The sequence below is a fragment of the Ranitomeya imitator genome, chromosome 3 (genome assembly GCF_032444005.1).
Source record: "Ranitomeya imitator isolate aRanImi1 chromosome 3, aRanImi1.pri, whole genome shotgun sequence".
In the NCBI taxonomy this organism is placed as follows: domain Eukaryota; kingdom Metazoa; phylum Chordata; class Amphibia; order Anura; family Dendrobatidae; genus Ranitomeya; species Ranitomeya imitator.
The window spans coordinates 357,521,166-357,546,396 of NC_091284.1; the positions used below are offsets into that span (position 1 = coordinate 357,521,166).

Below are 25,231 nucleotides of genomic sequence, written 5' to 3' on the forward strand. Positions count from 1 at the left end.
TCCCCCCCCCCCCCCCCCTCTAGAGACCTGTCAAGAGTCGACCCCCCCTACTTTGTCATATATAAAAGTACAAGAAAAGGAAGATGACTTGTCAATAATCCTCCCAATGGGGCAAAAGGTCTTTAGATCACATTGATTCAAGCCACGGGTTCCACAACCTGTCAAAGAGGTTGTTCCTCCTAACGTAGATACTCCTCTCCAAAGCAATAATATGGTCCACTTGCTTCATAAAGTCTCTCCTTGTTGGTGGCACACTTCAGCAATCCTTATCCATGTGTTACAGTATTGCACAGAGTCCTATAACCCTAATATCCTATCTCTGACAAGTTCTGCAGAGGCCAATCCAGGAAAGTCCCGCCATCCCCCTGGATAGTCTCATAGGGTTTCATTTTGCCCCTTTTCATGTATACGCTCCGTTCCATAAGAACTACAAAATTGACTCTATTCACAAATTCCTTCCTAGTAGGAGGATTTTCATCCAACCAGTGCAATGTGATGGTCTTCCTTGCAGCATAAAGAATACATAGAATAGACGTCAATGGATTTCGAGTAATAGTTGTTTCCGTCACTCTTTCCACTAAGTTTAGGACCACAATCCAAAAAGCCTGTAATCTTGGACAAGACCATAGCCTATGAAGAATGTCAGCTTCATCCATCGTAAATCTCGGGCATCCTTAGTCCAGCCTTTTTCCTCCACACAAGGGTCCTGTATACCCTATGTATAGTGAATAACTGCGACACCCTCCCGGATTCACTTATGGATGTTCTAGGGACATATTGTAAAATCTACTCCCACTGATCATCCGATATGTCTCCCAAATCCCTTGTCCATTTAGATCTAGCCATCAATGGGTGTCTGTCCAAAAAGGTATCTAACAATCCCCTGTAAATTAGGGATATATAGGATGAAACTTAGTTGATAAGTTTGGCGGTCGTTTTTTAATTTTTCCATGTGGTTCAGAAGTTGTCAGTGGAAATGGTAAATCTAGTATTTCCCACATTTGTCTAAACCTATTCTATCTTTTGCATGTGTTTTGTAACTGTATTATATTGTCACCTGTTAGGAGAAATATGAAGCAGCCGTCAGCCGTACCACAAAGAAGACTTGGGCAGAGATTCGTCAGCAGCGATGGTCATGGGCTGGTGCGTTAAATCAGAGCTCTCCAGGACATAAAGGGGGTAAATAAAAGAAGTACAGCATATTTTACCGGTACCTTTTAAGAATTCTTTCTAATTATCTTTCGGCGTTGACATTAGCGTTCCGCTAATCCAACAAAAAATCTAATGTCTGTGTCGGCTGTCAGACATTCTCCTAAAATCTGAGGCTGGGAAAAAAAAAATACAAAAGGATTGGACAGGCTGGATTTTTATGGTTTCTCATGGAGTTCTTTGGATGCTGCTTATTCCCCCGCTATATGAAAAAAAAAAAGGAACATCTGCTTAGAGTTTAGCCATAGCTGCATGTTAATAAGGGAGGCTGGACTTTGAGCTTTTAGGTGGATGGCTATGCCAACTACACTCCGGTGGCGATGTGTATGTCGGGCCTGGGGCTAAATCTCTATAAACGTAGTTGTTGCATGAAGGCTAGAAGGCTGATCTAATCATCAGATACTTATTGTATTGTGCTGTGCTTTTCTTGTTTCTCCTAAACTTTAGCTGTAAATAGATGCTCAGTGTCTGCCGTAAACCTTCCCAGGCATGTAGACTCAATAATCAACAAGCGATTATCTAAATCCTCAGCCACCTTATGGAACTCGCCAAACAGAAGTAAGTGTTGTGGAAGTTTTCTCATTCTATGCAGGGATGGCTCTTCCTCATCTGTGTAACAGCAGGCCTTGCGTTGTTCTGACATCCTAGACCTCAGCATGCCCTGGAATTTACAGTGTGCGTTGAATTGGAGGCTTCTTGCTTGAAGATCACAAAGAAGTTGGGGTGTTGCTGCAGGACATCTGCTTTAGGATGTGCAGACCCTTTTTTTTCAAGAAGTTTATTAATGGCCAAGTCCGTGTAGACAAATGAAAAAGACAATATAAAAAACTTGCGGCTAAAAGACTCTTAAGACTGTGGATTGCTTTTTGTTTCTCTGGAATGTAGTTAGTTACCAGTTTTGGCCTCCCAACTATTTCCAGGGCGGATAGCAGAGGAGGAAGCTTGGTCATTGTGGAACAGTAAAGTTGCTGGCCTGTCCTTTCTTTTGTAAATATACGACTAGACTTACCGCGGATCTGAAGATCTCGCGAACTCTTGAAATGAAATAACTGCTGCAATCTTATCCAACTATTGATATGTTGAGTGAAAATCACAATTCATGACTACACCATCTTTTCACTGTTACTATAGAGTGTCATGCCATAAAACCCGAGTGTTCAAGTGCTAGGAAACATGTAGCTTTGTCACCACAATTCTCCAAAAATATTGGTTACAAAGGAATACGTTTTGCAATTCGCAGTAGGTATACATTTTCTATATCCTGCAGCCTATGTTAAAGGGAATTGACTATAATATGAATGTAACCAACATTTTTAAATATACAGTTAAGTCCACACATATTTGGACAGCGACCACATTTTTCTAATTTTGGTTATAGACATTACCACAATGAATTTTAAACAAAACAATTCAGATGCAGTTGAAGTTCAGACTTTCAGCTTTCATTTGAGGGTATCCACATTAAAATTGGATGAAGGGTTTAGGAGTTTCAGCTCCTTAACATGTGCCACCCTGTTTTTAAAGGGACCAAAAGTAATTGGACAGATTCAATAATTTTAAATAAAATGTTCATTTCTAGTACTTGGTTGAAAACCCTTTGTTGGCAATGACTGCCTGAAGTCTTGAACTCATGGACATCACCAGACGCTGTGTTTCCTCCTTTTTGATGCTCTGCCAGGCCTTCACTGCGATGGTTTTCAGTTGCTGTTTGTTTGTGGGTCTTTCTGTCTGAAGTTTAGTCTTTAACAAGTGAAATGCATGCTCAATTGGGTTGAGATCAGGTGACTGACTTGGCCATTCAAGAATATTCCACTTCTTTGCTTTAATAAACTCCTGGGTTGCTTTGGCATTATGTTTTGGGTCATTGTCCATCTGTAGTATGAAACGACGACCAATCAGTTTTGTTGCATTTCGCTGGATCTGAGCACACAGTATGTCTCTGAATACCTCAGAATTCATTCGGCTGCTTCTGTCCTGTCACCATCAATACACACTAGTGACCCAGTGCCACTGGCAGCCATGCATGCCCAAGCCATCACACTGCCTCCGCCGTGGTTTACAGATGATGTGGTATGCTTTGGATCATGAGCTGTATCACGCCTTCGACATACTATTCTCTTTCCATCATTCTGGTAGAGGGTGATCTTGGTTTCATCTGTCCAAAGAATGTTCTTACAGAACTGTGCTGGCTTTTTTAGATGCTTTTTAGCAAAGTCTAGTCTAGCCTTTTTATTCTTGATGCTTATGAGTGGCTTGCGCTGTGCAGTGAACCCTCTGTATTTACTTTCATGCAGTCTTCTCTTTATGATAGATTTGGATATTGATACGCCGACCTCCTAGAGAGTGTTGTTCACTTGGTTGGCTGTTGTGAAGGGGTTTCTCTTCACCATGGAGATTATTCTGCGATCATCCACTACTGTTGTCTTCCGTGGGCGCCCAGGTCTTTTTGCATTGATGAGTTCACCAGTGCGTTCTTTCTTTCTCAGGATGTACCAAACTGTAGATTTTGCCACTCCTAATATTGTAGCAATTTCTCGGATGGGTTTTTTCTGTTTTCGCAGCTTAAGGATGGCTTGTTTCACCTGCATGGAGAGCTCCTTTGACCGCATGTTTACTTCACAACAAAACCTTCCAAATGCAAGAACCACACCTCAAATCAACTCCAGGCCTTTTATCTGCTTAATTGAGAATGAAATAACGAAGGGATTGCCCACACCTGTCCATGAAATAGCCTAGGAGTCAATTGTCCAATTACTTTTGGTCCCTTTAAAAACAGGACGGCACATGTTAAGGAGCTGAAACTCCTAAACCCTTCATCCAATTTTAATGTGGATACCCTCAAATGAAAGCTGAAAGCCTGAACTTCAACTGCACCTGAATTGTTTTGTTTAAAATTCATTGTGGTAATGTCTATAACCACAATTAGAAAAATGTTGTCTCTGTCCAAATATATATGGACTTAACTGTATCTGTTTTCAAAATGACCATTAGAACAGGAGCAAAGTTAACATTTCCTGGTTTCTACATATCATTTGTTAGCTTTGCTGTATAGACTGTGACAGGATGAGCAGTAACATATTATTAGAAGGTGGGAGCTATTGTACTGCTGTTGGGCTAGCTAATGCATAATACCAACACTATACACACAGGTAATACACTCTTTGTAGCTTGTCTGTTACTGTCTGGCCGCTGAGGGAAGGGGCCATACTCCCATCACTTTCTGGAGACAGTAATAATCTGATGTTTCTGTCAGTTTACGGCCAATCTTAGGCTGCTATAAAGCACTTGTCCTCCTGTACTATCTATGCAGACATTGTGCCACATACATTGTTGATTTGGCACATCTTGATACCCAAGTTAGACACATTTCCTTACATACCCTCTTGGTTGGGTTACATTTAGACTAATAATTTGTACCAACATTTGATGCAATTTTACTTCTTTTTTGACTGTCTAAAAAGACATAAAAAATTGGCACAAGATATGTACGCCAGTTTCTTGGCACTAATTGAGCCAGAATTTCAGCACATTTACTATTCTGTGCTCCAGAATGGCTTCTAATGCCTGATAATCAATATTTAATCCACGTTTTCTCAACTATGAGCGTTTTTTATGTGATGGTAATATTTTTAAATATATTAATAGCATTTAGTATTTTTATTTTCACTACCTATTAGTGGCTGTTACCTATTCACAATTGCTGTTTTTTTAATTTATTAGTGGCATTGACCGGCTTATCTCTTGGCAGACAGGAGCTTGCAGCTGAGCCCATGGGAGAGCAGTATTGTTGACCGTCTGATGACGCCCACCTTGTCCTTCCTAGCACGAAGTCGCAGTGCTGCAACGCTCCCTGGTAACAGCAGAGAATTGAGTAAGATTTTCAGTGGTGTTTCTGTAGGTAAACTGCGCTTTGGTCCTTTTTCTCTGGTGTTCTCACTTTCACACCTTTTTATATCTTTACCAGGTGCGCATGTATGTCCCCGTTCTGCCTCTGCAAGTCCACTTACACCATGTAATAATCACAAGCATCGTTGCTCAGAGCGTCGTAGGACCACAGCCGGCAGTCCTGATGTAACGCCAAGGAAAAGGAATGATTCATCCCCAGTAAGTTAGCCTCTACATGTTGGAGGCTTTATTTAAAGGGAACCTGTCAGCAGGATTGCAAAAAGAAAGGGGTAGTGGCCATGGCACAAATATATAAATCAGGGATCCACCATATGCATATGTAAAAGTGCAAACCAAAACGAGAAAAGGATACGCATAACAGTGGGATCAATTAGTAACATAGTAACATAGTTAGTAAGGCCGAAAAAAGACATTTGTCCATCCAGTTCAGCCTATATTCCATCATAATAAATACCCAGATCTACGTCCTTCTACAGAACCTAATAATTGTATGATACAATATTGTTCTGCTCCAGGAAGACATCCAGGCCTCTCTTGAACCCCTCGACTGAGTTCGCCATCACCACCTCCTCAGGCAAGCAATTCCAGATTCTCACTGCCCTAACAGTAAAGAATCCTCTTCTATGTTGGTGGAAAAACCTTCTCTCCTCCAGACGCAAAGAATGCCCCCTTGTGCCCGTCACCTTCCTTGGTATAAACAGATCCTCAGCGAGATATTTGTATTGTCCCCTTATATACTTATACATGGTTATTAGATCGCCCCTCAGTCGTCTTTTTTCTAGACTAAATAATCCTAATTTCGCTAATCTATCTGGGTATTGTAGTTCTCCCATCCCCTTTATTAATTTTGTTGCCCTCCTTTGTACTCTCTCTAGTTCCATTATATCCTTCCTGAGCACCGGTGCCCAAAACTGGACACAGTACTCCATGTGCGGTCTAACTAGGGATTTGTACAGAGGCAGTATAATGCTCTCATCATGTGCATCCAGACCTCTTTTAATGCACCCCATGATCCTGTTTGCCTTGGCAGCTGCTGCCTGGCACTGGCTGCTCCAGGTAAGTTTATCATTAACTAGGATCCCCAAGTCCTTCTCACTGTCAGATTTACCCAGTGGTTTCCCATTCAGTGTGTAATGGTGACATTGATTCCTTCTTCCCATGTGTATAACCTTACATTTATCATTGTTAAACCTCATCTGCCACCTTTCAGCCCAAGTTTCCAACTTATCCAGATCCAGCTGTAGCAGAATACTATCTTCTCTTGTATTAACTGCTTTACATAGTTTTGTATCATCTGCAAATATCGATATTTTACTGTGTAAACCTTCTACCAGATCATTAATGAATATGTTGAAGAGAACAGGTCCCAATACTGACCCCTGCGGTACCCCACTGGTCACAGCGACCCAGTTAGAGACTATACCATTTATAACCACCCTCTGCTTTCTATCACTAAGCCAGTTACTAACCCATTTACACACATTTTCCCCCAGACCAAGCATTCTCATTTTGTGTACCAACCTCTTGTGCGGCACGGTATCAAACGCTTTGGAAAAATCGAGATATACCACGTCCAATTAATAATCTTTATTAAATATATCAATACAAAAAGGCACCGGAAGACACACAATTTAAAAGCATTTAAAAGCCCACATGGCAAGAAAAGAACAGACCAAACATGGTCCTTCCAGGTAATAAATAAATGAAAAGATTATCATTTAAACACTTTATAGCATCCACATGACCTAGATAATGTTTTTTTTGCCATGTGGGCCTTTAAATTGCGTGTCTTCCTGTGCCTTTTTATATTGATATATTTAATAAAGATTATTAGTCAAGGTTGATCCCACTGTTATGCGCATCCTGTTCTCGTTTTGGCTGTCAGCAGAATTGAGCACAGTAACCTACACACAATGTCTGGTTGGCGCCATTATACTGATTAAAATGACACCTTGGTTGATGAAATCCGTCTTGTGGTTGTTGTGTAATCTTTTTTTGAGTTATTGATATGCTCGTGCTCCGGAGCGGTCTGGGGGGTCTTCATGTGGTGCTCTGATTAGGTATTCACAATGCAGCCTGCTGACAGGTCACTCAATCCTCAGTGACCTGCCCCTTAGTTTACATAATGAATATTATATGTACATACTGAAAAAAAAAAAAGTTCTGCGGGCAGGTGGCGGCCGTGGCACCTGCGCTGCAGCATAATCGTGTGTGTACTGTGTTTATAAATAATGTGGTTGAGGCTATCCAGAAATAAAAAAAACATTTGAAAATGGCGCCTGCCGTGCCTGTGCAGTTATCGGTGTGTGTATAGAGGTGATCCGATAGCTGCTATTGAGCAGGCGCCACCTGTGCCATTTGCTGGAAGTGGAAAAAAAAACCCTCCTCCAAGATGGCACCTGCATCGCCTGTGCAGTAGCAGCTATTGGTGATATAGAGGTGATCCGATAGCTGCAATTGCACAGCCATCTTGAAGGAGGACAATTTTTTTTTATTTGCCATGATGGTGCCCCAGCACCTGTGCAGTTGAGTTGCCAGTCAGGGCAGTGGGGTACTCGGTACCGGGTCTGGTCACAATTAAAGGGGTGGTCACGGTGGCAACAATCTGGTCCGTGTCCCTGGGCGCCCAAGCAAAAGGGACAGTCTTTAAAGGGGTTGTGGAAATAAGGAAAGTTCGTGACGCCATGTGTGGTTCTCTGTCAGAGGTGACTGACGCTGCTTAAAGGGGTCCTCTGGGGGCAATGGTGCTGCAGCAAAGATGGTGTCGCTTCCCATAGGTGAAGCAGTGTTCCCAGGGCTCCTGGTGTATTTGGCAGGGATGGTGAATACCGCAAATAATTGGAGGACACAGGGTTGCAGTCTTTACCTGGTTTACTGAGATAGTATTCAGCCTCAGTCCAGGGTACCGGTATCGGGTGTAGATGGAGTCCAGCCTGAAAACAAGTAAGGATCCCTTTGGACCAGGAAGGGGAGGTAGTGGGTCATATGCTCTCGCTGGTGGCGTCGGCCCAGAGGGGTACACCATTCGTACATTCACTAGAGCCTGTTAACGGTATAAAAGTGTCGGAGACCTCTGAGATCTTAAGGGTCTTTACGGACTTCTACGCGGATCTATACTCCTCTGGTGTGGACCCATCGGGGACTGACAACGTTGCATTTCTAGAAGGTATTGTCCTCCCTAGACTGAGTGAGGAGGATAGGGAAAGTTTGGAGGGACCTATCATGGACGAAGAACTAAGGCCCCAGGAGCAGATGGATTGCCAGCTGAAATTTATAAGGAAATGGAGGAGGTGTTGCTACCCAGATTACGAGTAGTTTTGGAGGAGGCTAGGAATGGGGGGATTCTCCCAGCCTCTATGAGGGAGGCCATAATAGTTGTAATCCCGAAGGAAGATAAAGATTTACGACTGCCTGAATCATATCGCCCGATTTCTTTGCTCTCAACGGGTGGTAAACTTCTGTCAACGGATGGTAAACTTCTGGCTGGGGTGTTGGCGGCCTGATTATCCGGTGTTATTTCTGGATTGATTTATCCAGATCAATCTGGCTTTATGCCAGGCAGGTCCACGGCAGTCAATCATAGGCTTTTTTTGAATTTACAATAGGGGGCTGATAATGGTGGGCATAGAGTTATTGCTTCTTTAGATGCCCATAAGGCATTTGACAGTGTGGAATGGGGATACTTGTGGCAGGTATTGCAATTCTTTGGCTTCGTCCCACAATTTCTGTCCTGGATTCAGCTATTGTACGCGCAACCATCAGCTAGGGTGAGAGTGAATGGGGAGCTTTCTCACACGATAAGGCTACATAGAGGGATGAGACAGGGGTGCCCGCTCTCCCCTCTTTTGTTTGCTTTAGCCGTGGAGCCGCTGGCCGCCAAGATCCGACAGTCCGCTGAGGTCTCTGGGTTTAAATATGGATTGATAGAGGAAAAGATTGCGCTTTATGCGGATGATATACTGCTGTTCTTGAGTGATCCACATGATTCATTGAGTAATGCAATTCAGCTCATCGAGGGATTTAGTGCTTTGTCGGGGCTTAAAATAAATTGGAATAAGTCAACTCTGTTTATGGTGGATGATGCAGAGGGTGAGTTGGGAGATTCTGTGGAGGGGGGTAGACTTAAAGTAGCAGATCAATTCAAATATTTGGGGATACTAATCTCTTTGCCGATCGCGAATTACTTACATATGAATCTTACACCGGTGCTGGGAACTCTTAAGGCAAAGGTAGGAGCTTGGTTTAAGTTGCATTTATCTGTTGTAGGCCGAATTAATCTCATTAAGATGATTCTGATGCCTAAGATACTGTATGTTCTCCATAATTCACCTATCTGGATACCACGTGTAAAATTCAAATTGATTAACTCTTTATTTAGAGGCCTGGTGTGGGGGAGGCAACACCCGCGAATTAGATTGGAGACGCTTCAACGCGCTAAGGACGCGGGAGGCTTGGCTTTACCTAACACTGAAATATATTTCTTGGCGGCCCAATGTCAGCATTTAAAGGGCTGGGAACATGAGTCGTCTACCAATATAGCACAACTTTTGATAGAAAGGGTGGTGAAGAGAAGTCCGGCGGTACAGTGTCTGGAAGATGGATCCCTAGGGATACTGGGGAAGAAATACCCAACATTATTTCTGATATATAAAGTATGGGGGAGAGTTAAACAAATTCGCGGGGTTGCTTGTCTGACCAGGTTTTCTTCATAATAATCTACCGGAGTTTTTGGCGATGGGACAAATACCAGAATGGCAAGCCAGGGGGATACGGTATGCCTGTCAGATTTTAGAGCGACGGGAGTTGAAATCCTTTTCCCAGCTACAGTCGGAATATGGTCTTAAGGGATCTGGGGGGTTCCAATTTGCACAAGTATGGCATGTGTTTGTGGCCCAGAATGAGAGGGATTGTTTCTAAATTCCAAACGACTTAGTATAAGACTACATCTGTGGAGTGGGGACAACGAGGGGTGCTATTTCATCTTTATATAAGGATCTGCTTCACACTCACCTATTAGAATATCTGATTGGTGCGAGGGCTAAATGGGAAAGAGAGCTGGGTCGTTTAGAGGATGAAACGTGGGAGTCTGTATTAGAATAGATACCGAAGCGATCACTGAATGAGCCGTATAGGCTCTCCCAGCTTTATATTGTACACAGAGTATATAGGTCTCCGGATGTCCTGTATAGAGCTGGGCTGAGATCTGACTCGGAATGCCCTAGATGTAGGAATGATCGTGCTGGAATGTTTCATATGTTATGGTCGTGTCCGAGATTGACTGCTTTTTGGTTGGTGGTTGTAAGCCGGATAGAAGGGGCATACAGATGTGTAATTCCAAGAGAACCTTTGATGTGCGTGCTGGGGTACGTGGAAGAGATAACTGTGGATAACAAGCTGAAAATAGCAATCGCTAGACTGGCTCGAAAGGTCATAGCCAAAAATTGGATCAAAGAGGAACTTCCCTTAAGGGGAGAATATCTTAAATATGTGAAGCAGGTGATTACCCTGGAAAAGGGTGTATATCAGAAAAGAGGGAAGATGGGCCTGTTTGATAAATTGTGGATGCCCTGGCTGGATCTAGGCTAGGGGAGGCTAAGAGAAGTTAGGCCTGAAGAGGGTTTGCCTATATATTTATGGTGTACTCGTGTACAAATAAAAGTTATTGTATGGATAACGTATATAATACTACAGGATATGTTAAGAGGAAGGCGTGAGCTGTCTAAAAGGGAAGGAGGGGGGCGGGATGGGTAAGGGAGGGTTAAAAGTAGGAAAAATGGAAATGTATACCTTAATGTGAAATGTTTTATTGTACTCTTATATTTAATAAAAAACATTTGAGTTAACCCCTTCCCGACCCATGACGCCACGTAGGCGTCATGAAAGTCGGTGCCAATCCGACCCATGACGCCTATGTGGCGTCATGGAAAGATCGCGTCCCTGCAGATCGGGTGAAAGGGTTAACTCCCATTTCACCCGATCTGCAGGGACAGGGGGAGTGGTAGTTTAGCCCAGGGGGGGTGGCTTCACCCCCTCATGGCTACGATCGCTCTGATTGGCTGTTGAAAGTGAAACTGCCAATCAGAGCGATTTGTAATATTTCACCTATTATAACTGGTGAAATATTACAATCCAGCCATGGCCGATGCTGCAATATCATCGGCCATGGCTGGAAATACTAAAGTGCCCCCACCCCACCGATCGCCCCCCCCCCAGCCCCCCGATCTGGCCGGTACACTGCTCCGGCTCCCCTCCGTCCAGTGCTCCGCTCCTCCCCGTGCTCTTGTCCGCTCCCCCGTGCTCCAATCGCCCCCCCCCCCGTGCTCCAATCACCCCCCCTGCACTCCGATCCACCCCCCCGGTGCTCCGTTCCACCCCCCCCCGTGCTCCATTCCAGCCCCCCCGTGCTCCGTTCCACGCCCCCCGTGCCCCGTTCCACCCCTCCCGCGCTCCGACTCCCCCCCCGTGCTCCGATCCCCCCCCCCCTCCCCCGTGGTCCTTCCCACCCCATCATACTTACCGATCCAGCCGGGGTCCCGTCCGTCTTCTCCCTGGGCGCCGCCATCTTCCAAAATGGCGGGCGCATGCGCAGTGCGCCCGCCGAATCGGCCGGCAGATTCGTTCCAAAGTGCATTTTGATCACTGAGATATAATCTCTCAGTGATCAAAATAAAAAAAAATAATAAATGATCCCCCCCCCCCCCCTTTGTCACCCCCATAGGTAGGGACAATAAAAAAATAAAGAAATTTTTTTTTTCCACTAATGTTAGAATAGGGGTAGGGCTAGGGGTAGGGGTAGGGTTAGGGCTAGGGTTAGGGTTTCGGTATGTGCACACGTATTCTGGTCCTCTGCGGATTTTTCCGCTGCGGATTTGATAAATCCGCAGTGCTAAACCGGATTGATAAATCCGCAGTGCTAAACCGCTGCGGATTTATGGCGGATTTACCGCGTTTTTTTCTGCGCATTTCACTGCGGTTTTACAACTGCGATTTTCTATTGGAGCAGTTGTAAAACCGCTGCGGAATCCGCACAAAGAAGTGACATGCTGCGGAATGTGCAGTTTTTCCGCAGCATGTGTACAGCGATTTTTGTTTCCCGTAGGTTTACATTGAACTGTAAACTCATGGGAAACTGCTGCGGATCCTCAGCGTTTTCCGCAGCGTGTGCACATACCTTTAGAATTAGGCTATGTGCACACGGTGCGGATTTGGCTGCGGATCCGCAGCGGATTGGCCGCTGCGGATTCGCAGCAGAGTTCCATCAGGTTTACAGTACCATGTAAACATATGAAAAACCAAATCCGCTGTGCCCATGGTGCGGAAAATACCGCGCGGAAACGCTGCGTTGTATTTTCCGCAGCATGCCAATTCTTTGTGCGGATTCCGCAGCGTTTTACACCTGTTCCTCAATAGGAATCCGCAGGTGAAATCCGCACAAAAAACACTGGAAATCCGCGGAAAATCCGCAGGTAAAACGCAGTGCCTTTTACCCGCGGATTTTTCAAAAATGGTGCGGAAATATCTCACACGAATCCGCAACGTGGGCACATAGCCTTAGGGTTAGGGTTGTGGTTAGGGTTGTGATTAGGGTTATGGCTACAGTTGGGATTAGGGTTAGGGGTGTGTTGGGGTTAGTGTTGGAGGTAGAATTGAGGGGTTACCACTGTTTAGGCACATCAGGGGTCTCCAAACGCAACATGGCGCCACCATTGATTCCAGCCAATCTCGTATTCAAAAAGTCAAATGGTGCTCCCTCACTTCCGAGCCCTGACGTGTGCCCAAACAGTGGTTTACCCCCACATATGGGGTACCAGCATACTCAGGACAAACTGCGCAACAATTACTGGGGTCCAATTTCTCCTGTTACCCTTGTGAATCTAAAAAAATGCTTGCTAAAACATAATTTTTGAGGAAAGAAAAATGATTTTTTATTTTCACGGCTCTGCGTTGTAAACGTCTGTGAAGCACTTGGGGGTTCAAAGTGCTCACCACATATCTAGATAAGTTCCTTGGGGGGTCTAGTTTCTAAAATGGGGTCACTTGTGGGGGTTTCTACTGTTTAGGCACACCAGGGGCTCTGCAAACGCAATGTGACGCCCGCAGACCATTCCATCAAAGTCTGCATTTCAAAAGTCACTACTTCCCTTCTGAGCCCCGACGTGTGCCCAAACAGTGGTTTACCCCCACTCATGGGGTATCAGCGTACTCAGGAGAAACTGGACAACAACTTTTGGGGTCCAATTTCTCCTGTAACCCTTGGGAAAATAAAAAATTCTGGGCTAAATAATTATTTTTGAGGAAAGAAAACGTATTTATTATTTTCACAGCTCTGCATTATAAACTTCTATGAAGCACTTGGGGGTTCAAAGTGCTCACCACACATCTAGATAAGTTCCTTTCGGGGTCTAGTTTCCAAAATGGGGTCACTTGTGGGGGGTTGCTACTGTTTAGGCACATCAGGGGCTCTGCAAACGCAACGTGACGCCCGCAGAGCATTCCATCAAAGTCTGCATTTCAAAACGTCACTACTTCAATTCCAAGCCCCGGCATGTGCCCAAACAGTAGTTTACCCCCACATATGGGGTATCACCGTAGTCAGGAGAAACTGGACAACAAGTATTGGGGTCAAATTTCTCCTGTTACCCTTGGGAAAATAAAAAATTGCAGGCTAAAAGATCATTTTTGAGAAAATAATTTTTTTTTTTTATTTTCATGGCTCTGCGTTATAAACTTCTGTGAAGCACTTGGGGGTTCAAAGTCCTCACCACACATCTAGATTAGTTCCTTTGGGGGTCTAGTTTCCAAAATGGTGTCATTTCTGGGGGATCTCCAATGTTTAGGCACACAGGGGCTCTCCAAACGTGACATGGTGTCCGCTAATGATTGGAGCTAATTTTCCATTTAAAAAGCCAAATGGCGTGCCATCCCTTCCGAGCCCTGCTGTGCGCCCAAACAGTGGTTTACCCCCACATATGGGGTATCAGCGTACTCAGGAGAAATTGGACCCCAAATATTGTTGTCCAGTTTGTCCTATTATCCTTGGCAAAATAGGAAATTCCAGGCTAAAATATCATTTTTGAGGAAAGAAAAATTATTTTTGATTTTCATGGCTCTGCGTTATAAACTTCTGTGAAGCACCTGGGGGTTTAAAGTGCTCAATATGCATCTAGATAAGTTCCTTGGGGGGTCTAGTTTCCAAAATGGGGTCACTTGTGGGGGAGCTCCAATGTTTAGGCACACAGGGGCTCTCCAAACGCGACATGGTGTCCGCTAACAATTGGAGCTAATTTTCCATTCAAAAAGTCAAATGGCACGCCTTCCCTTCCGAGCCCTGCCGAGTGCCCAAACAGTGGTTTACCCCCACATGTGAGGTATTGGTGTACTCAGGAGAAATTGCCCAACACATTTTACGATCCATTTTATCCTGTTGCCCATGTGAAAATGAAAAAATTGAGGCTAAAAGAATTTTTTTGTGAAAAAAAAGTACTTTTTCATTTGTACGGATCAATTTGTGAAGCACCTGGGGGTTTAAAGGGCTCACTATGCATCTAGATAGGTTCCTTGGGGCGTCTAGTTTCCAAAATGGGGTCACTTGTGGGGGAGCTCCAATTTTTAGGCACACGGGGGCTCTCCAAACGTGACATGGTGTCCGCTAAAGAGTGGAGCCAATTTTTGATTCAAAAAGTCAAATGGCGCTCCTTCCCTTCCAAGCCCTGCCGTGCGCCCAAACAGTGGTTTACCCCCACATATGAGGTATCAGCGTACTCAGGACAAATTGGACAACAACTTTCGTGGTTCAGTTTCTCCTTTTACCATTGGGAAAATAAAAAAATTGTTGCTAAAAGATAATTTTTGTGACTAAAAAGTTAAATGTTCATTTTTTCCTTCCATGTTGCTTCTGCTGCTGTGAAGCACCTGAAGGGTTAATAAACTTCTTGAATGTGGTTTTGAGTACCTTGAGGGGTGCAGTTTTTAGAATGGTGTCACTTTTGAGTATTTTCAGCCATATAGACCCCTCAAACTGACTTCAAATGTGAGGTGGTCCCTAAAAAAAATGGTTTTGTAAATTTTGTTGTAAAAATGAGAAATCGCTGGTCAAATTTTAACCCTTATAACTTCCTAACAAAATTAAAATTTTGTTTCCAAAATTGTGCTGATGTAAAGTAAACATGTGGGAAATGTTATTTATTAACTATTTTGTGTCACATATCTCTCTGGTTTAACAGAATAAAAATTCAAAATGTGAAAATTGCGAAATTTTCAAAATTTTCGCCAAATTTCCGTTTTTATCACAAACGCAGAATTTATTGACCTAAATTTACCACTAACATGAAGCCCAATATGTCACGAAAAAACAATCTCAGAACCGCTAGGATCCGTTGAAGCGTTCCTGAGTTATTACCTCATAAAGGGACACTGGTCAGAATTGCAAAAAACGGCAAGGTCTTTAAGGTCAAAATAGGCTGGGTCATGAAGGGGTTAAAAAAAAAAAAAAAAAAAAAAAAGGATCCTTTTGGCAGGTCAGGTTAGGGGCCTTCCAATTCTGCGCTGCTTTCTGGTCCCTTGCTGCCTGTAGTCCTAGCAAGGTACCCTTTTCTCTCTCCTGTCCTGGGACAGGTACCTGCACAGCAGCCAGCCTGATCTGTTCACTTGGGGTCTCTGGCACGGTGACTCCAGGCTCTAAATTGCTGCTGTGCTTCAGGTATGGTGTGGCCAATTTACGTGTAGTCCTATGCCCTCCTGTTATGCTGCGGGGCTTGCAGTTCCCCCACAGCCTCGGGCTTCCGGTACCCGGTTTCTGCACTCTGGCTCAAGGAGGCCCACTCGCAGCCTCCTCCTCCTGACCAGAGAGAAGCTCCCCTCAAGTCGGGTGTAGAGCTCCTCCTTCTGGCCTGGAGTCAGAATGTGTTGCATGTAAGGTTACCTGCCAAAGGGATCCCTCCTGTCTCCAGGCATGGCATTACCCTCGCCGAGAGTAAGGCAATACCATTGTGGTACCTGAACTCCTGGGGTGCCACACAATAGCAGCTATCGGATCACCACTATATGACCAATAGCTGCTACTGCACAGGCGTGATGGGCGCTGTGATGAAATATGGGTGTGTGTGTATATGTATATATATATATATATATATATATATATATATATATATATATATATATATATATATAATCTATATCTCGTATACGCCGACCCGAGTATAAGCCGACCCCCCCTAATTTTGCCACAAAAAACTGGGAAAACTTATTGACTCGAGAATAAGCCTAGGGTGGAAAATGCAGCAGCTATCGGTGAATTTCAAAAATAAAAATAGATGCTCCATACTGTTCATTATTGCCCCATAGATGCTCCATATAAAGATGTGCCACATATAATGCTCTGCACTGTTCATTATTGCCCCATAGCTGTGCCATATAGTGCTCTGCACCGTTCATTCTTGCCCCATAACTGTGCCATATAGTGCTCTGCACCGTTCTTGCCCCATAGCTGTGCCATATAGTGTTCTGCACCGTTCTTTCTTGCCTCATAGCTGTGCCATATAGTGCTCTGCACCGTTCTTGATTTCCCCATAGCTGTGCCATATAGTGCTCTGCACCGTTCATTTTTGCCCCATAGATGCTCCATATATATCTGTGCCATTGCTGCTGCTGCAATAATAAAAAAAAAAAAAAAAAAGCCATACTCACCTCTCTTGATTGCAGCTCCCGGCGTCTTGTTCCGGCGTCTCGTCCCGGCGTTTCTCTGCACTGACTGATCAGGCAGAGGGAGCCGCGCACACTATATGCGTCATCGCGCCCTCTGACCTGAACAGTCAGAGCGCAGAGACGCCGGGAAGACGGAGCGGCGCCGGGAAGATGGAGCGGCGCCCGGCGGCTGGAACGGGGACAGGTGAATATAATACTCACCTAGTCCCGGCGCTCCTGACGCTGCCCCTGCCTGTCACACTGTCCCCGGGTGCCGCAGCTCTTCCTGTCAGCGGTCACTGGCACCGCTCAGAGGAATGAATATGTGGCTCCACCCCTATGGGAGTGGAGTCCATATTCATGAGTTTAATGAGCGGTCCCACGTGACCGCTGAAGAGGGGAAGAGCTGCAGCACCCGGAGACCGTGGGATGGGCAAGGGGAACGTCAGGAGCGCCGGGACTAGGTGAGTATGCCTCAGTGCCCTCTCCCCCTCACCCGCCGACCCTGCCACCCACCGTGACTCGAGTATAAGCCGAGAAGGGCACTTTCAGCCCAAAAATCTCGGCTTATACTCGAGTATATACGGTGTGTGTGTATGTGTATATGTGTATATATATATATATATATATATATATATATATATATATATATATATATATATATATATATATATATATGTGGTGTGTGTGTAGTGACCTATGTCTAGGGTTATATGTGTGACTAGTGATAATGTAACACCTGTCCTGAAAACAAGTCGCACCTAGTTAATAGGTACTTCCTTGGGACTAGTAGAAATTGTGTCTCCATATCACACCAGGAGGTCTAGCTAGAGCCAAGAAGAAAGCTAACATTTGGCACCTCTGAGGTCTTGGAGGGGAGATGCTAAATTGCGGCCTGAGGTGATGTATTCCTGGGAACCTGGTCACAAGTGTCTCAAGAGGAAAATAATATATATATTCATTAGTAGAGCGGCTGTGGCCAATCAACAAGCCAGCAATTATGATATTAACCTGAGGGGCCAGTCTAGAAACCTGACCTCAGACCAAAGTTATAAATTTAGGCTGCAGACAGAGAATTGTGTTCACATGTGAGGGCAGCCTGAGAAGCTGATGTGTTCTACCAACTCCATTCACCTCCTCCCCCTCAGGAAGCAGAAAGCAAACTACTAGTTAGATGATTTCTGTAAGTTTTTCTTCTGTTTATTTTGACACTGTTTTGCTTAAGTTGTATGTCTTTTTATTATCATATTTTTATACCTTTTTCTTATTGTAAGCATTGAACCTTTTGTTATTAAAGTATAAAACTTTAGCAAGTTGAACCTTGAATGTTCTAAAAGAATCCATAGCCTAAGGTGTGTGAACCTTATGAGTGATAGACATATTTTTATTAGTATTATTATTAGTCCGGGACTCACCGCCCGTGTATTCGGTGAGTGGTGGCAGAGTGTATGAGCGGGTGTGTGGCCTGGGTCAGTGTGTGATTTATGCTCCCATTACAGCATAGGACAGAGGTTGAATGCTGGACTAAGGGTGGGGAGATAGATTAACCCTTGCAGGCACAACCCCAAGTTACATGTGAGAGCAGGCACGTGACGAATAAGCGACACCACGGAGTAGGGATCCGTGACAGGCGCTATTTTCAAATGGATTTTTTTAATAGGGTAAGCTTAACCACATTATTTATAAACACAGTACACATGCGATTATGCTGATTTTTTTTTTTTTTTTTTTTAGTATGTGCATATAATATTCATTATGTAAACTAAGGGGCAGGTCAGTGAGGGATCAGTGACCTGTCAGCAGGCTGCATTATGAATACCTAATCAGAACACTACATGAAGCCCCCCCACAGGCCGCCCCAGAGCACGAGCATGCCATTAACTCAGAACTGAAAATAAAGATTAAACCAGAACCATAAGAAGGATTTCATCACCCAAGGTATTATTTTATTCAGTATAATGACATCGACCTGACAGTGTCCGTAGGTTACTGTGCACAATCCTGCCGACAGGTTTCCTTTAAGTTAAAATACAAAGTATCTGTTAAATATGTTATCAGACCATAAGTCATCCCATTGAGATTCTAGGATTTTATTTTTAATTTGTTACATTCTGTAGAAATGAGATTGATTTAATACATTTTTGCTATAAATATGCTTGGTTAATTCATCTCTTGTAATCCTTAGAAAAAGAAAGAAAAGAAGGAGAAAGATAGAGAAAATGAGCGTGAAAGAAGTGCTCTAGGTAGGGAACGTATCCTGAAAAAACGCCAGTCACTTCCTACAACTAAAAGCCGCATATCCTCCACACCTGACAAAAGGTCAGTTTTACTAAAGAAGGCAAGTTTTTGTCTACTTGGAATCTGTTAGTAATGGTTTTTGTCAATTTCTGCAGTTTGAAGTCTAAAAATCGTCCATCCTCGCCATCTACCCCTACCAGGCGGCCAGTTTCACCCTTTCCAAGTCCATCTGCACCACTAACCCCAAAACAGCCTTCCCCAAAGGGTGCTCAGGTGACACCCAAGTCTAAAACAAAGACAGATAAACTGAAGGAAGAGAAGACACCAGGAAAGGTCAAAGAGAAGAAAGCAGAAAATAAAGTTGACAAAGAGAGACAGCCATCGCCTGCACCTCAACTGGAGGAAACCACAAAAGCCCAGGAACGACCAGAGAGTGCCTCTTCTACCATCTCACCAAATATAGGTTTGTACCGGGCAGCTGGACGTCTACCATCAGCTTAAATGTGTCTCTCTGTAAATATTTTATTAAAATAGTACCTTTTATATTCCAGACAATTCAACTACAGTTTCAAGTCCTGCTACTCCTGCACAAGCCGTCATGCCTATTTCTGCTACAGTGAATGTGTCTTCCCCAGCTCCCTCTCCAAGCAAGCCAATGGCAGGCACAACTGATAAAGAGGAGGCTGCCCGTCTACTTGCAGAGAAGAGACGGCAGGCAAGAGAGCAAAGAGAGAAGGAGGAGCAGGAGAAGAGGGAGAGAGAAGAACAAGAAAGGTGAAAACTTAAAGATATAGCTTTTGGGGGTTGGGGAACAGCCAGGGACTACTTTGTGATAAGTGTGGTTTGCAATGTACAGAGCAACAATTGGCATTTTTGTGATTGAAAAACACCAAATAGAGGCACTTCAAGGGAATCTTTATATTCATACGTGGATATGTTGGATCCTGCAAGTAAGAACATGGCATTACATTACTACTTACTAGAGATGGTGCAAATCGATTTGCAGGACTGGTTCAGAGTCCACGTTGGCAATCTGTTGACAACAGCCAGCTTTTACCTAAGGGCATCCCTGACTCCTCTTTATATTAGCTATCCTGGAACAACGTCATTACCGCGTGTGACGTACATCCAGTGTGGCACTAGTCTTGCTAATCAAAAGTAGAACGTGAGTTGTAGGCAGGTAAGAAGAGGTTCGTAGGACTCCTGCCCTGTCAGATGGCCACAGATTGCTTGTCCCATGAATTGATTCACAACATTTCTGCTACACCCTGTATAAATTAGCAAGTTTTCTTAAATTGTTCACAGATTCCCACATATTCACACTCCTTTACAGAAGTATTGTTGCATATGTATCGCTGTTCCAGAAACCTCAATTTACCTTTATTACAGTTAAGTCCATATATTTTTGGACAGACACAACATTTTTCTAATTTTGGTTATAGACATTACCACAATGAATTTTAAACAAAACAATTCAGATGCAGTTGAAGTTCAGACTTTCAGCTTTCATTTGAGGGTATCCACATTAAAATTAGATGAAGGGTTTAGGAGTTTCAGCTCCTTAACATGTGCCACCCTGTTTTTAAAGGGACCAAAAGTAATTGGACAATTGACTCCAAGGCTATTTCATGGACAGGTGTGGGCAAAACCCTTCATTATGTCATTCTCAATTAAGCAGATAAAAGGCCTGGAGTTGATTTGAGGTGTGGTGCTTCCATTTGGAAGGTTTTGCTGTGAAGTAAACATGCGGTCAAAGGAGCTCTCCATGCAGGTGAAACAAGCCATCCTTAAGCTGCGAAAACAGAAAAAACCCATCCGAGAAATTGCTACAATATTAGCAGTGGCAAAATCTACAGTTTGGTACATCCTGAGAAAGAAAGAAAGCACTGGTGAACTTATCAATGCAAAAAGACCTGGGTGCCCACGAAAGACAACAGTGGTGGATGATCGCAGAATAATCTCCATGGTGAAGAGAAATCCCTTCACAACAGCCAACCAACTGAACAACACTCTCCAGGAGGTCGGTGTATCAATATCTAAATCTACCATAAAGAGAAGACTGCATGAAAGTAACTACAGAGGGTTCACTGCACGGTGCAAGCCACTCATAAGCATCAAGAAGAAAAAGGCTAGACTGGACTTTGCTAAAAAAACATCTAAAAAAGCCAGCACAGTTCTGGAAGAACATTCTTTGTGGACAGATGAAACCAAGATCAACCTCTACCAGAATGATGGAAAGAGAAAAGTATGGCGAAGGCGTGGTACAGCTCATGATCCAAAGCATGCCACATCATCTGTAAAACACGGCGGAGGCAGTGTGATGGCTTGGTCATGCATGGCTGCCAGAGGCACTGGGTCACTAGTGTTTATTGATGATGTGACACAGGACAGAAGCAGCCGAATGAATTCTGAGGTATTCAGAGACATACTGTGTGCTCAGATCCAGCCAAATGCAGCAAAACAGATTGGTCGTCGTTTCATGCTACAGATGGACAATGACCCAAAACATAAAACCCCAGCAACCCAGGAGTTTATTAAAGCAAAGAAGTGGAATATTCTTGAATGGCCAAGTCAGTCACCTGATCTCAACCCAATTGAGCATGCATTTCACTTGTTAAAGTCTAAACTTCAGACAGAAAGGCCCACAAACAAACAGCAACTGAAAACCACTGCAGTGAAGTCCTGGCAGAGCATCAAAAAGGAGGAAACACAGCGTCTGGTGATGTCCATGAGTTCAAGACTTCAGGCAGTCATTGCCAACAAAGGGTTTTCAACCAAGTACTAGAAATGAACATATTATTTAAAATGATTGAATCTGTCCAACTACTTTTGGTCCCTTTAAAAACAGGGTGGCACATGTTAAGGAGCTGAAACTCCTAAACCCTTCATCCAATTTTAATGTGGATACCCTCAAATGAAAGCTGAAAGTCTGAACTTCAACTGCATCTGAATTGTTAAATTCATTGTGGTAATGTCTATAACCAAAATTAGAAAAATGTTGTCTCTGTCCAAATATATATGGACCTAACTGTACATTGAACAGCTTATATCCACTAATGTATGGGTCATTTAAGGATGTTTCCTTCTAAAATTGGATCGGTCACTAGAATAACCATGCCCATCTAATGTCACCACAGTGGCAGGTTAGGTAAACACTACTCGCTGCGCTTGGTGGAATGTTTCTAAACTTAGAACTTAGTTGTTCTTGTTCTTTAAAAAAAAAAAAAAAAAATGTTTGTTCCTGTTTTCCCAGCAAATATCTACATCAAGTTAATGGGTTGGTCCAGCATGTTTTCTCCTAATCAGTATTGCATTTCATCTCCCTTCCCAGCCGTTCCCACAAATTTCCTCACCACTCCTCATCACCAATACCTCCCAGCACTGTGATGGACAGCCAAGACCTTCCTAAAGGCTGGGAAAATCTACCAAGTTTTATCATAGATATTCACATATGTGTCATTGCCCTTAGTGAACTCCGTTCTTGCAGCAGATGGTGTTAGAAATGTAATATCCACTGAGAGTGCTGCGGGGCAAGACTGGCTCTATCTCACTGCACTGCTATGGAGAGTGCAGCTTCTACTGAGCATGAGCAAGATTTTGGGGTCAGGGAGAACGACTGTGAATACAACTTGTCAATCAAACTAGGTGCTTGGAGCAGGGCTGGCACCAGGTTTTCGTGGGCCCCGGGGAAAAGAGTGTCAGTGGGCCTCTATAACAAGTACCACGATTCATGATGCACAGATACAGCACAGAAACACAGGCATAGTGCAATGCCAAAGATTTAACTTATGTCTTAAATTACATGAGAGATATCTATTGTAAATTCTACAATAGCTCAGAAAGCGGCAAATCCTCGCAGCGCACAGTGCGTGCCCGGGGGGAATTCAAAAGTTTATTTTAGATCGGACAGTATAGTCCTCCACAGAGTGTTATGGGCACCACATAGTCTTCCATACATTATGATGAGCCCCCATATTGCTTCTTACAGAATGGGCCCAATATATTGCTCCATACAGAATAATTGGACCCCATATAATGCTCCCTACAGAACAATGGTCATCATATAATGCTCCATACAGAATAATGGACTCCATATATTACTCCGTACAGAATAATGGACCCCATATAATGCTCCGAAAAGAATAATGGACCCCATATAATGCTCCGAAAAGAATAATGGACCCCATATAATGCTGCCTACAGAATAATGGACCCCATATAATGCTCTGTACAGAATAATGGACCCCATATAATGCTCCGTACAGAATAATGGACCCCAAATAATGCTCCGTAAAGAATAATGGACCCCATATAATGCTCCCTACAGAATAATGGACCCCATATAATGCTCCCTACAGAACAATGGACCCCATATAATGCTCCATACAGAATAATGCACCCCATATAATGCTGCCTACAGAATAATGGACCCCATATAATGCTCTGTACAGAATAATGGACCCCATATAATGCTCCGTACAGAATAATGGACCCCAAATAATGCTCCGTAAAGAATAATGGACCCCATATAATGCTCCCTACAGAATAATGGACCCCATATAATGCTCCCTACAGAACAATGGACCCCATATAATGCTCCATACAGAATAATGGACTCGTATAATGATCCGTACAGAATAATGGACCCCATATAATGCTCCATACAGAATAATGGACCCCATATAATGCTCCCTACAGAATAATGGACCCCATATAATGCTCCATACAGAATAATGGACCCCATATAATGCTCCCTACAGAATAATGGACCCCATATAATGCTCCATACAGAATAATGGACTCGTATAATGATCAGTACAGAATAATGGACTCCATATAATGCTCCATACAAAATAATGGACGCCGACCCTGGGTTGACGATATGGTTTACAGCCTGAATACAGTGAATGGCTGGACTCCTAATATGCTGAGTGTTCAGAAAGGATTATAGAGTCATTCTGGGATGGATTTGCAAAGTAAGTACACATCCTCAACAGGGCCAGGCAATTTATTTCAACCATATAGAAATTATACTGTTAGATCTGGTGACAGGAACAATGCACTTACAGTGAAGCTCCAAGTTTAGTTACGTTTTACCTGTATAGGTGAAAAAAAAGTCACAAGTCTATCAACTGCAGTGTTACATGATCTAGTAACAAATGTTTAAGTGCTTGATTAATCAACAATGCAATTTGTTCCTTTTTATATGCTGACGTAGTATCACGATCGTGACATGATGGCATTACCACTTGCATATTAGAGAAAGACCTAGATAAGCTGTCTGCATGAGAGAGAACATGACCGAAGTTTAATGTGGAGTAATGGTATTGCTGCATATACATAGTACATGGAAATATTCTAGGGATTACTAAGCTCTAAACATCCTAAAATGGTTAGCATCAGAAAAAGCTGTGTGAGAAGAGGAATTTTAGTATGACGTGAAACACTTCTTCTTTAACAGCAGGAAATGTTTACTGCATATGTAGTCTTGGTATATGACGTGATCCCATTGTGCCCTGTGGTTTTACACATTCTTTGAACTCCTGCAAGCAGAATGCAGATTTAAAGCCCCTCAGCAAATCTCCAGTGGTCAATTTCTATTTATATGTCCCTGCAAGTTATTTTTAATTATTTTTGTGTGTAGTGAGGGGAAACCTAATAATAATGTATTTCTGAATATCTCTACACAAAAGATAATTTATTATTAGGCCATTTACCAATTGTGTACGTTCTCATCGTTCATCGTTGAGCCTCATCACTGATCTTGTATTTCTGTTAAAGTTTTAAAACGTGGCTTTTTCCGTCTGTCCTGTGTAATCAGTGGAGCCTTTTAAAGAGGTACTCCAACAGGACACATTTACAGCAGTAATTCTCCACACATTGATGGCCATCTTTCCACCAGGCAGTTTGTATTACAAAATGGAGCAAAATGGTGGCCCATGCAAAACATGCCATATTCTTCAAGATCGTACAAAAGTCTCCATACATATGGCCTATAGTCATAGTATAGGTATGACTTTGAGTTCCTTTCCTTCACACTCCAAAAGGTCCTTAAAGCATTTGCCGTGATGTGCTCAATTACATTTGGAAAGCATTCCTGTAGATATGTCTTCTGATGTCTTCAGCGTCACTGGAAAGTAATAACATAGGCTTGAGGACCTTCGTGATAACTCCACTAAATAATAGATGATGATCT

General features: G+C 43.4%; 1 protein-coding gene across 5 annotated transcripts in view; it reads left to right on the forward strand.

The window, feature by feature from the left end:
* Positions 1-25,231, forward strand: part of MAP7D1 (MAP7 domain containing 1) — a 129,883-nt gene that overhangs the window by 81,051 nt on the left and 23,601 nt on the right. Inside the window, exons 5-11 of one of the 5 annotated variants that reach the window (XM_069756863.1) lie at positions 1,065-1,179; positions 1,657-1,767; positions 4,958-5,080; positions 5,174-5,313; positions 18,983-19,116; positions 19,191-19,498; positions 19,587-19,809. In XM_069756863.1, coding sequence (XP_069612964.1) covers positions 1,065-1,179; positions 1,657-1,767; positions 4,958-5,080; positions 5,174-5,313; positions 18,983-19,116; positions 19,191-19,498; positions 19,587-19,809 — 1,154 coding nt within the window. The remainder of the gene's footprint in view (positions 1-1,064; positions 1,180-1,656; positions 1,768-4,957; positions 5,081-5,173; positions 5,314-18,982; positions 19,117-19,190; positions 19,499-19,586; positions 19,810-25,231) is intronic. The other 4 variants (XM_069756864.1, XM_069756865.1, XM_069756866.1 and 1 more) reach the window with 4 other exon arrangements.